This window comes from Lytechinus pictus, chromosome 5 (assembly GCF_037042905.1).
Source record: "Lytechinus pictus isolate F3 Inbred chromosome 5, Lp3.0, whole genome shotgun sequence".
In the NCBI taxonomy this organism is placed as follows: Eukaryota; Metazoa; Echinodermata; class Echinoidea; order Temnopleuroida; family Toxopneustidae; genus Lytechinus; species Lytechinus pictus.
The window spans coordinates 8,352,616-8,366,641 of NC_087249.1; the positions used below are offsets into that span (position 1 = coordinate 8,352,616).

The window sequence follows — 14,026 nt, forward strand, 5'->3', positions numbered from 1 at the left end:
TCAATGAAGAAATATAAGAACACCCTGAATACCGATGACCTTCCGACTGTCAATCAAATATTGATTTCTTATTAATAGTAGCAGTAGAAAGTAGAAACACTGTAGAATCCTCAATGAATGCATGATCAGTCATGATTAGATGCCATATAAACACTTCACTTCACCCCTCCCTCAGGGATCGTCTCATCTATCATCTCTCTTGACCTTCAGGGATTCAGGGATCATCTTATGTTCTTTCTCTCTCTCTCTCTCTCTCTCTCTCTCTCTCTCTCTCTCTTAAGACGTTAAGTTTGTACACATGCAAACTTGACATTAGTTCAATCAGATTGCAGTTGCCAGCTACATGTACTGAAACATAGATCCTAAGTTTGCCCATGGAACATTTGTTTTTTGTATACTCATCACTTTGGAAAGATAAATGGCCTCAGTTTTTTCCACATGGGGCAAAGAAAATAAAGATTGATAGATGGCACTTAGGTGAACTTCATATCTTACATCATCATCAAGTACATGTACAAGGCAATGGGGATGTCATCTTTTATTTTGCTCTGGACAGTCAATTCAGTTTTCTCCAGAAGCATATAGTGGTAATATGTACATGTATCTTTATATTTAAAAAAAAAGTATGATTATTCCATGTTGAACTGCTCACAAACCAAGCAGAAAGAATCCTGGGGGGCACTCACTTATATTGGTGGTACGGGGACGTTCTCTAGATACTCCGAATAATGAAAGTTCAGTGCAGAAGCCGCCAAGCTTCTGTAACAACTATAGATTTGTTTTAAATGCATTTATCAGTTTAGGATTGAGTCAACTTTATTGAAGTGAAAATTACTATAGTTTTATAGTATTGTGTATTTTATTTTACACAAATTATTTAGTATTTATTCTTTGTATCTTTCAATCGTCAATTTTATCTTTGAATATTAATTGTGGACTTTCTCATCTATTTTACCTACAGATGCAGACACTGTTCTACAACAACTACAGCGTTGGTGACACAGCATTCACTGGAGACTTGCAGAGATTGGAGGTCCACAATGCCATCACCATGCATCCCGTCAAACGGACACCGTACCTCTACCGTCTCCACAACTACCTCCAGTCCGTCAAGATCAACGATCTGCACATGAAGATCACCTCACAGTATCGAGAGATCCAGGAACTCAAGGAACTCCTTCACGAAGACGGTGAGGAATCAGTCACAGTCCTTGATCAGGACGCCCGGCGCTACGGGATGCCTATAAGTCTGAATCAGTACATCCCGGACAGCCACAGAGACGTCATTCCCTGGAATTATTTCTCCCGGTACGTCTACCACTGTTGCCATGATAGCCCACGTATGGGTCTCACCCAGTCAGTCAGGACTGCCCTCAAAGACATTGTGATGCAGGTCATGAAGTTGATCAATTCCAATTCCCAAAAAGTTGGCAGGACAATAGAGTACAAAGAAATCCTGTACGGTTACTCTCGTGTCACGCCGAATCGTGGAGCAGATTACATCTTAGATTTGTTATTGATTTACAAGAAGCATAGAGGAACGAGTCGCACTCTTTCTGTTCGAAGACATGCCTATCTTCATCAGTCCTTTGACAGGATAGAGTTCAAGGAGGAGGAGGATGGTTATGCAAGTAATGTACCTGCAACAGGTGGATTCCAGAGCTCACTAAGTATCTTTGGCCATAAGACAAACTCAGATCCGTCATCACAACTTGGTCGAAGCCCAGAGAGGATAAAGGCAACTATACACTTCATCATGCCTCTATCTGGTAGGCTAGAAATATTCCAGCGCTTTATGAAAAACTATGAGCGTGTGTGCTTAAAAGCAAATGAAAATACAAAACTACTAGTTATACTCTTTAAGAAAGCAATAGACGATCCTTCTGCAGATATCATTAGGACTGTGATGGATCACCAGAAAGTGTATCCTGGTAAGGAAATGAAGGTCATACAGGCGCAGGGAGATTTCAGTCGAGGTTTAGCCCTGGAGCTTGGAGCCGGGCAGTACGGACCGGACGCTCTCATGTTCTTTGTAGATGTAGACATGTACTTATCGCAGGGATTCCTCAACCGCTGTCGCATGAACACAGACCGTCGAAAATCCGTCTACTTCCCCGTCGTCTTCAGTCAGTATAGCCCGGACATCGTGTTCGGCTCGGAGGCACGCCAAGGTAGCCAGCTTGTCATCAACAACGACGCGGGTTACTTCCGTCACTTTGGCTTCGGTCTGGTGTGCCTGTACCACGGCGATATGAACGATGTTGGCGGGATGAACAATGCCATCGTTGGATGGGGGATGGAGGATGTGGACCTATACGAGAAATTTGTGCAAAGCAACATGACAATATTCCGTGGACCCGACACAGGGCTGGTCCACATATACCACCCTGTTATATGTGACCCTCGATTAGAGGCGAAGCAATACCAAATGTGCATAGGCTCCAGAGCAAGCACGTACGGGAGCAATATACAGCTCGCCAGAATCTTACAAGAAATGTCGCAGAATATAAAAGGAGGGAAGAAGGAAGATAGTCATGAAGATGAAGATTACGATGGAAGGTAGCATTAACTGTATTAAAGCATGTAGCTATTGTAAAGCTTTGCCATGGTGATTTGCCTCAAAGATGAATTAGTTATATACCTGGATAGTAGGGAGTGGATTTAGAACTCATGTGGACTGTCAATATTCTGTCATAAGTGCAAGGCTGCAAGCCATAAGTAAAGAAAGCAAAAGAGGCCTACATGCCATACAGTATCCCATGAGCTAGACATGGCATAACACAAGTCCAGGACATATGAGTTGGTTACTCATCGCATTGATTTAAATTAACCCTAGATTAAACTTGTACCACATTTTTATGGAGTTCCAAATGCCATCTCATTTCCCAAGTGCATGTTGTCCACAATATCCACAATATTTCAGTGAAAGAATCCATACCAATGAACTTTTATGATGAAATTATCAATTTTAACAATAATAATGAGTACAGATCAACCTTTCATACGGTGAATAATTTTCTAAGTCAAGGAATCTTTTCAGACCAGAAAATGCAAATAGTTTTTAAATCTTCTAAATCAAAATTTTCCTTTAAGTTTAAACAGATTTCTGTGGTCAAAATTAGATTTGACTCTGGCAGATTCACCTGTAGGCGTAAAATAATGAACTTAAATTAATTCTTTGGAAAATAATCTTTGTGATGATCGATCTTAGGAGAATAAAACGTAGCCTTCCATAAGTAGAGGTGTGGATTAAGATCCCTTGTTTCTTCTGGTCTAAAACTCTGGCTAACTTATTCGAACTGTAACCCTTACCGGGTGTAGCTTGTGGACCCTGCAGAAATGATGTGGACAACATTGTTCAAAGGCTGATGAACTTCTGGGAGTAATTCTTGTGGCTTTGCAGCTAATTAGCCGTAGCTGAGTCACCAGTCTACGAATGCATTACCTTCGCAAAGTATATGTAGTCACATACCGTCCATTAGAACTATTACGGCAAGATCATTTCTTGTGCCTATTCGAATTTCACACGTTTGTATTCCATCAAGTAGGCCTAATCACCATGGCAAAGCTGTTGAAAGTATATATTTATTATTATTGATGCTATTATGCCCAAAGTTTACTTTCAAAAAGACAATCATTCCTCTTGTTTGAAAGTATAGTTCAAAATGTGAGAGGAAAATGCAACTCTGTGGTGCGGGAGAGTACCAGATTCATGTGTGTGTGTCTTTTAATGATTCATCTCTTTTATGTTGAAGGGGGCCTCCACCCTAATTATACCAAGTTGGTTTTGAAAGAAGCAGACATATGAGGTGAAATGACAAGGGAAATTTTTTGAGAATCTGGATTCTGCATCAAATTCTTTTTAAAAAAGTGTAAGCCTTTGATCCATCAAATACATTATCGCAAACCTGTGATATACAAGTTGAAACTTCCTTCCCATTTTTTTTGTGACAACATATATTTAATCTTGTTTCATTTGTTTCATTTGTTATCAATGACAGGATAGAAGTGTTTTATACTTACAAAAATTATGTTTACATTGAGATTGAATCTGAAATGTGAAGCCTGTGGACCAGTTCCTGTTGAAGTTGAGTTAGTTCACAATAGTTAACAGTTGGAGTTCATTAGATCCATAAGAATTAAAAGTCCGTCTTAAGCTTTAGTAAAGAGTCACTAACATGAACTATACTCAAGTATCAATGATTATTTCATTATTCCAAAAGCATATAATTGAATGCATTTATTTGCCAATTAGAATTTTATATGGCTTTTTCTGGCAGTTAGGACTTCAATTTGAATCTAGTGCTCTCTTTCAATAACGTTTTTGTCTCACCTGCATAGCAGAGTGAGACTATAGGCGCCGCTTTTCCGACGGCGGCGGCGACGGCGACGGCGGCGGCGGCGTCAACACCAAATCTTAACCTGAGGTTAAGTTTTTGAAATGACAGCATAACTTAGAAAGTATATGGACCTAGTTCATGAAACTTGGCCATAAGGTTAATCAAGTATTACTGAACATCCTGCCTGAGTTTCATGTCACATGACCAAGGTCAAAGGTCATTTAGGGTCAATGAACTTAGACCATGTTGGGGGAATCAACATCAAAATCTTAACCTAAGGTTAAGTTTTTGAAATGTCATCATAACTTAGAAAATATATGGACCTTGTTCATGAAACTTATACATAAGGTTAATCAAGTATCACTGAACATCCTGCATGAGTTTCACATCACATGACCAAGGTCAAAGGTCATTTAGGGTCAATGAACTTTGGCCGAATTGGGGGTATCTGTTGAATTACCATCATAACTTTAAAAGTTTATGGATCTGATTCATGAAACTTGGACATAATAGTAATCAAGTATTACTGAACATCCTGTGCAAGTTTCAGGTCACATGATCAAGGTCAAAGGTCATTTAGGGTCAATGAACTTTGGCCAAATTGGGGTATTTGTTGAATTACAGCCATAAATTTGAAAGTGTGTTGGTCTAGTTCATAAAACTTGGACATAATAGTAATCAAGTATCACTGAACATCCTGTGCGAGTTTCAGGTCACATGATCAAGGTCAAAGGTCATGTAAGGTCAAAGAACTTTGGCCACGTTGGGGGTATTTGTTGAATTGCCATCATATCTCTATAAGTGTATTGGTCTAGTTCATAAAACGTGGAAATAAGAGTAACCAAGTATCACTGAACATCTTGTGCGAGTTATAGTAGTTTTCAAAATCAGCACTGCTGCTATATTGAATTGCGTGATGCAGGTGAGACGGCCAGAGGCATTCCACTTGTTATTTTTATTAAAAATAGTCGTTTGAGCACTACATTTAAAGATTTAGTAATTGGATATCAGGAAAATACTGACAAAGATTATATCCTTCAATTTTCAGCCCATTCCACACTTGAGATGCTGTTTTATATAAACAAGACAAAATATGGATATTCTGTTTTGATCGGGCACTCAATTGAATTAAAATACGGGGCCTGTTTCATAAAAGTTATTAAGTTACTATTACAGTAACTTTGCCATACAGTGATAAGTTCCATGAAATCCTTGATTCTGATTGGTTGCTGATCCTTGTTGCCATGTCATTTATAAGTGGATGGCGAAGTTACCATAAAATAATATACCATGAAAAATAATAAAATGAAATACATTTTTAGATCATATCCTTCATACCACAACCAATTTTTTTTTTGGGGGGGCATCTACATGCAGAAATGAAATAGTATAGTGACACTCACATTTAGTGGGATTTACCAAAACTGAAGACATGCTTTATTAATACATTTCAGGTAACCAGGTGCCCGCCTGTAATTAATAAGGGCATAGGAATACTCCAATGTTAATACCAAAATGTTCTATAGAGTAAATGAAAAGGACATATACTGGTATATCACAGATTTGCCTATTTCTGTTTCATTGAAAAAAGAAATATTTGATTGTTTTTATACTTGCATGTAAATGTAAACCTTCCTTTATTCTTGTAATGTCTTTGTGTTGCTTGCTTTTAAAACCAACTTCATATTAGGGTGGATTTTCTCCCTTTTGTGTGTCATTTTTTTTAAAGCAATTGATGATGTTGTAAATGACTTTATGTAGTCCCTTATACTGCCAGCTGCTCACATTGTTTTCAATTGTACAAATTATCAGATGTGTTAAAGATCTCCTTAGTTCTACTATGTTTCTTGTTAACATGGATACAGGATTTTTGCCCAAGAAAGAGAAAACCTTACTGATTTGAACTGTTGAAGTGTACCATTTGTAATGAGAAAGAAAGTTAAAGCTGGATCATTCTATCCTTTAAAGACTGTCACACCTGAGAAGGGTATATCTTGAAACATTTGGACACAAGTAGGATAAGATGTGTAGGTAGGTACTTGCTCCATTTACGTGTAGGCCAACACATAAATCTGTATGCATTTTACCAAAAACTGGCAATGACTATTCACAATGACCGTTATTGCTTGCGCTTTTTGTTTAAAAAAACGTAATAGCCAATCTGGGGTGATGTTTCATATTTTGCTGTTTGATCAGTATGTAACATTCCTCAGATCATGTCAGGGAATGCCTTTTGGTGCAACATGACGGCTTGTGTCATCATATTGGGTTGTTGCGTCGGGTCGGGCAGTCGCGGAACCTGACCATTCGAGAATATACGGCCCCCCCCCCTTGATTCTCAAAAATCGTCGGGTCCAGTTTTCCTGATCATTCGATAAAAGAGCACCCTAAAATTCCTGAAAGGACGGGTCAAGTTTACCCATTTTTTTGCTAAAATTATTGAATGGTCAGAGGTAAACGGGATCTTACATCTTCGGAATTTAGGGGGCCCGATTCTCGAATGGTCGGCAATATGCGATTGCCCAACCCGACGCAACAACTTAATATAATGATGCATGACCCCGGGGGGGCCACTTCCATTCACGAGTGGATACCATGCGCGACCATGGGGTCTCGAAAAGCACCCTAAACACGTAATTTCCATATTCTGAAAATGCACCCCTTAACAAGTATTGGCGTGTGAAACCCTACCCTTAACAAGTATTGGAAACAAAACGATACTCTTGGCAAATATTCCCTGAAATGAACCCCTAAACAAGTACAAAAATGTTTTATTGTTACGGGTCCTTCGGTTGTCGGCTTTACCTTATTTGGTTTAGTACGACCCCACCTTCTACACCTCGCGCAAATCGGACTCTAAACACGAAGTGTTGAGGCAAAAAGGACATCCTTTATAAAACATTTTAATTTTGTTTTATCATCCCCGCAAATTCGACCCTTAACACGTAATTTTCCGAGCGAAATAGATACCCTTTTTTCATTATTTTTGTGTTTTTGACACCCTTATCACGTTACGTACGTAACGTGCCCTATCGTGAAAAAGACATCCCTTTTACGTGTTTTTTTGGTCGCGCATGGTATCCACTCGTCAATGTAAGTGGCCCCCCCGGGTGCATGACATAAATCATCAGGCATGATCTAGCAACAGGTTTATTTTTCCAAGATAGCAATTAATTGAAAAGCAAGTAATGACCAATGGAGATAATTATTGCGCGCACATTTTGTGTTTAAAAATTATAAATAGCCAATCGGAGTTGATGTTTGAAGTTTTGCTAGTGTGCTAATACTGGATCATGTTTTTAAGTGCAACATGGCATAAGTCATCAGACATCATGATCTAACTGGCTGCTGTCTTTATGTTGTAAACTTCATTTCCTGTTCAACAGGTAAACAAAGGGGGCTTGCTCTTTCATTTTGCTAAGTACAAGAAGGTATATTCAGACCGACTCGATCACTGGAAAATCCAATCTGTCGCACAAACTTCTTCAAGCACCATCATATCCGATTAATGGAACTAAAGTAGACCAATTCAAGCGCGTGCTGTATGGCCTGATTAGTATGGCCCGAGCATCCCACAGCCTTTGCACCCAACTGCTCACTGGCTTAGAGAACGTTCTCATAATTTGCTTTCACACTGCGAGAATTCCTGCGACTTTGGAAAAAGTCCCTGCTACAGTTCTTTTGATATTTGACAAGTACTTACTATTGAGTGGGTATTTCCTTTTGGGAATATTGCAAGTAATTTGCTTTCACACTGCAAAAATGCCATTTTTTCGGATGGGGGTGGATCAGGTTGTATTTTTTTTCCCGATCAGAGAAAATTAGATATTCTCACAATTTGAGGTGGTCTGAATATGCGTACTTGAAGAACTTTATGAAAGTTGAGGGAAACGAACACCTGTTTGAGTATCAAGTTGACTTTCAGGAGAGTGCCAGAATTCATAAGTAATAACTTCTTGGATGGATTTAATAAAGGGGTGCTCTCAGACCTCACAATTCACAACTCGGTATGGCTTTTTCAAAGGTAGAAAAGTGGTGTGGAGTCATTTGTCACAGCAATTTGCGATCCATTGTAAAATTGCAAGTGTTTCTGGTCGTTTGATCTTTAACATAATGAGCATGCAACAATAATCTAGATTGGCAGTTGTCATTGTTCCATTACTTACAAACATTTTTTTTTTGCTCTTGATCCAATTCACATTGGAAGGTTAGAAAAAGTGTCCAGAAATGATTGTAAAAGGGTCAAGCATGTACATGTAGGTAGCCAGTTAAAATTGCAGACAATGAACATTTTGAATGACCCATTCCTCCCAAGATCACATGATAATCATGTATACAAACATGAGTCAGTTAAAAATGATGTTATTGTGGACCTAATAAGTAATTCATTCTGTTGATGAAAAAAATGTATTTTACAATTTATCAAAACTGCAAATTATGTTTTAAAGGAATTCCTTGCAAATCATGATTCTTAGCTTTAAAAATATGATCACATTAACTTAACTATAGACTATTATTCATCAAAGATTGCGCTTCAAATTCCTTTATTTCTAGATCATACGAATACTCTCTGAATGTCCTCAAGTTTTAACTTGATTTTCTCATGGAAAAACTGGTCCTAGGTTTGGCTTGATATCATCCAGAGCCCTCTGTCATATTTGCCTGTCAAAAACAAATTGTGCAACTTTAAAGGACAAGTCCACCCCAACAAAAAGTTGATTTGAATACAAAGAGAAAAATCCAACGAGCATAACACTGAAAATTCCATCAAAATCGGATGTAAAATAAGAAAGTTATGACATTTTTAAATTTCGCCTAATTTCACATAATAGTTATATGCACATCCTGGTCGGTATGCAAATGAGGGAACTGATGACATCACTCACTCACTTTTTCTTTTGTATTTTATTATTTGAAATATGATATATTCTAATTTTCTCCTCATTGCCTTGTGAACAAAGTTTTATTTCTCACTGATCATGTGGAGTTACCATTGCTTAACATTATATGGTTCAGTCAAGTTGGTCCTTATTGTCAAATCTGTAAAAATTGAAATATTGTATAATTCAAACAATAAAAAACAAAAGAAATTGTGAGTGAGTGACATCGATTCTCTCATATGCATGTGACTAAATTGTGCATATAACTATTTTGTTACAAATAAGCGAAATTTCAAAATGTCATAACTTTCTTATTTTTCATCCGATTTTGATGAAATTTTCAGCATTATGCTTGTCTGATTTTTCTCTGTTGATTCAAAACAATTTTTTCTGAGGTGGACTTGACCTTTAATAAACTTGTCTAACAACAGAGGGCAGTATTCATCCAAAACTACAATTTAAACTTTTGAGCCTCAGAGCTCCAACACATTAGTACTGTACATTTACACATCCTATTTATATGTATTTTTTTTTTTCATTTTTAATTATGTTTTAGTTTGTGAATCAATTGCTGTATTTGCATTCTAATAAGACATGAATCCCGGTTGTTACTTTGATGTTGTATTGACATGGATATTTTTGTACAATAAAAAACAAGCAACTGGTTTGTTCATAGGAATATTTTATCTTGAAAGTTGTAAATAATACATTTGAATTTTGTAAGATACACAAAATTATCTATGTAGGAAAATTTTATAACAAAATAGGGGCAGTAGGATAGATGAGATAGGAATTACAGAAATAGATGATTCTGTTTTTCTTTTGGAGAGAGAAAGAAAGTAGGAGAGATCCATACCATGAGCAATAGACGATTTTTTGAGTATTATGCCCCAATTACATGCCTCAATTTAATCTCAGCCTTTTAGCTGCTACCCAATCAACTCGCAGTAAACATCAATCATTCATCACAGTAAATGAGGGCAATTAATAGTCCAATGCAGAAATAACCAGTATTAAATACATGTATGCATGCTTATTCGGTTAATTTCTCCTCTTATTGTAGAGATTGTTCAATATTTTTTATTATAATGATGATAATTTGAAATTATGTTGAAATGAAAAGTACTATAAATATATTTTGTATTGAAATCACTCTTGGCATTTGTGTATGATACAATTTTTTCCCACTCTTATCCATGTTCAATATTTCCATTGAGTAATTTTGTTCAATCAAAACAAAATAGGCCTACATTGTACATGTAAGGGAAACTGTGTTCTCATCTACATGTAATTATTGACATCTTAGATGTAGACGGAATACAAACAAAAATATTTCCTGTTTTCCATGATCTTGTAAGATAATTATAGCATTTTAATCATTTAAATCTTACACAAGTGCATTTATACACTAATACAGAAGACAAAATTGCTCTTTCTCAGTTCTTATTAGAAATTCTTATTGAAATGATTACTTCTCTGATATAAATGCAATTTATTCATTACTAATTGCACATGGTTTGGGGTGTTATTATCAAAATTTATATTAATTATAATAATATTTGGTAATATATGTGACTAAAAAAAAACGGTGGAAAAGGTGCTACTTCTCTGTATTTTGGTATTCCAATTATCACATTTAGGATCATTCAAATATATTTTCTGTGCCTTAAGGCCTTGGTAAAATACAGCAAAGGTAAAGTATATATCATCTCAACGAGCACTATGCTTCCTTATAGGAGGATTACATAGATATTGAATTGAGATACCATTCAAATTCTTGGCATATATTACTTATGATAATTGGAATATTTCTTCATCCTTCTTTTTCTTACTTTCTTCTTTTATCTCCCTTAGTTTTTAAATATTTGCTGATGACTGAGTTTTAGGTATGATTATCAATCCCTAGTCAAATTTCAAATTTGTCCAGGCCTTGATTTATTATGTTAAGTTTATAGTCAACACATTCTAGGTACTACCGTCAATGGTGATAATGAATTGTTTTATAAGGAGAGATTCCATAATGTTATGGTTGACTTTTAACTTTTATAAAAGTTATGGTTGACTTTTAACTTTTATTAAAGTGATTGAGCATTGAGTGTATAGGTACAGTGCTTATCATCATTATGAGCGTGCAAATGGCCTGTCTCATACAAGATTCTGAGAAAATTCAGAGAAAAACACATTAAAAGTTTTACCCTTTTTGACTGGTGAATTTGGATCCTCCTTTGGAAATACTCTACATGATTTTCTACTATCAGGACTGTGAGAGACTTCATAAAATTTGGAGATTAAATTTCACTGTTGATAGATTCTACATGTAGTATATAACTTTTCAAAAATGCATGAAAATACATATTGATTTTGACCCAATTTTTGACAGTTTGTTGGTTCTTTTTAAAAGCCAACAATGTCTTTGACTAACAAGTCATTTGTTATCATGTGAACTCCATTGATGGTATGATGATAACAATTATACTTGCTTATGTGTAACTGTAACTTTTAATATGAGAAGCTCATGAGCACTTAATAATAAGCAGTATTACCCTACCAAAGTGATAAATTGGTGGAACATGGATATTTTTTTTACCATTTCAATCATGTTTATAAACTGCAGGGCTGCTACATGTATGTGAATTCTTGTAATGGCTTTTATTTGTTTATTTCCTTCCAAGACTTGAAAGGTAATTTACTTTGTAATGGTGTAAACATTTGAGTTATACTTTTCAAAGATTAATATGAATGTCTCAATTGATTTGGGGAGATAAAGTGAAGATCTGTGGAAATGTTTGAGAACGATACTAACGGTACCAACACTCGATCCTTCCAACAGTTGTGCTGAAAGTTCTCTCAGGGTGAAAAAAATATTGACAACTCATAAGCTACACAATGTATTTTTTTTTTCTTGTGGTTGTTTCATAAAGCGTATGACTTTACACACAGGTTGGTGTTAATTTCTTAGAGGGCTGGTTCGGAATAATGTAAAGATAAGGATTGGGGTTTATTTAGTTGAGATTGGATTTTATGTTTGGCTGAATGTGCAGACTTTCCATCTGAGCGATTGTCGCCGGAGCAAATGTCATGGAACTGACTGGTGACCCTTTCTTGCGCTAAATGAAATATCCCAACGTTATGTAGTAGCTGACGGTGGTCAGCTAAGTCAGCTACAAAGAACGTTCCATTCATGCATAACTAACATTACAAACAGCTTTATAAATCGCTCACCTGGTGGGTGTTTCATGAAGCTGTTTTTAAGTTATGAGCGACTTTACGAACGACTTGTGACCCTTTCTTTTGAACTAAATCAACACCAATGGAAATCCGGTGCTTACCTCAGGAAAGGATCATCGCCAAGTGGCTCCTAACGAACAGCTTCATGAAACCATTTCCTGTTTGGTTTGTTTTCAGCACATATCATAACGCTCTCGTTATCCATATATATTTTTCATGTTGACATGGTTATTTTATTATTTGTTTGTTAATTACATGCTCACAATACTCCCTGCAGGTATGTCTTTAATAGTTATGTTTGGATTTAAGATTACTAATATTGGACAGGATAGGGGCATCTAGTGAGTCAATGTGAAGGTAAGAAATCCCAGGAACTCAAGGGGGCGCTATTGGCTAGTTATGTTACACGTTGCACTCGCCGTCATCTTCATTACGAAAATCGTCTGCGTAATTTGCATACAGCTAAGGCCACTTCAAAAATTCTAGAAGGAGGTGTAGCAAACCTGCAAGGATCACCGAACAGCAGCCAATCGCATACGCAAACTGAGAATCGTCTTGAGTTCGGGCATTCGAACCCTAGCATCTGCGTAAGCATTATGTTGGTGTAAACAGGCAGGTGATGCCGTCCGCCGCGCATACGTATGTCCAAAAATGCCCTCATGACTCGTGGGAGAGAATACCTGTAATGTACTAAGTTATTAATCTGTTGTGATGTAATATGGGATTTTTTTTTTTAGTTAGCCATGTCACATTTTAGACTAATCTAAGGCACCCAACCAAAATTCCTGGGCCTTTTAGCAGTTATCCAACCATAAAGGTGTAGAGCATATTTTACAATAGCTTTCATGCTCTTCCCATTGGTGACATGTGAGGGCTAGCCATGAAAAGACGCTTGCAGGAATGGTTCATCTCTGCTTTTTGGGGGAAGGTGCCTGAACATTATTTGTTTTATTATGTTACTTCCAACTTCCCGCACATATTACTTTGGTATTAACAATTTGATGTTTCTATTTCACCTTGATCATGTCAGAAGTGGTGATTGAAAATATGAAAAAAAGATGCTGATATATATTTTATGATGTTGTGTACAGAAATCAAGATTACGATAAGGCAGTGATTGTTATACTATATACTTGTATTAAATTCACCGTTCTGTGTATATGTTTAAAAGAATCAACCTCACTTATTGAAAGTCTGTACATTGTTTTATTTATTGTATTAATTCACTGAGGAGACATAGCGCATGGGATATATAGGGATTATATCATCACCAGTCACTGGTGTGAATCCAAGAGGTGAACCGTTTGTTCAAGGGGGGTGATCTATTGTATCACCCCCTCCCCGCTTGAATATGACGTCTTAGGTTTATGTCAATTTCACCAGTGACATAAATGTTGCCAAGAGACAAAAACAAGTTTTGAGAGAAGCACATTTGAAATTTACCTTTGTTTTGTAGCTACTTTGGATGGGTTTAAAGTTTCCAATTTGAATTATATCTTTATACCACAATTGAACATTTATTCAAGAAATAGGGTAAAACTGTAAAGGTCTACAATTTTGCAAGATTATATTCATTTA

At 36.6% G+C, this 14,026-nt stretch overlaps 1 protein-coding gene across 1 annotated transcript; it reads left to right on the forward strand.

Moving 5' to 3' along the window:
* The first annotated feature begins 961 nt into the window (after positions 1–961).
* Positions 962–13,630, forward strand: LOC135154230 (chondroitin sulfate synthase 1-like). Its single transcript, XM_064099753.1, has one exon. The coding sequence runs from the start codon at positions 962–964 to the stop codon at positions 2,561–2,563; it is 1,602 nt and encodes a 533-aa protein (XP_063955823.1). The 3' UTR covers positions 2,564–13,630.
* Positions 13,631–14,026: the final 396 nt, after the last annotated feature.

Coding starts and splice junctions, on each gene's coding strand:
- LOC135154230 (XM_064099753.1), top strand. CDS start 962: ATGCAGACACTGTTCTACAACAACTACAGCGTTGGTGACACAGCATTC.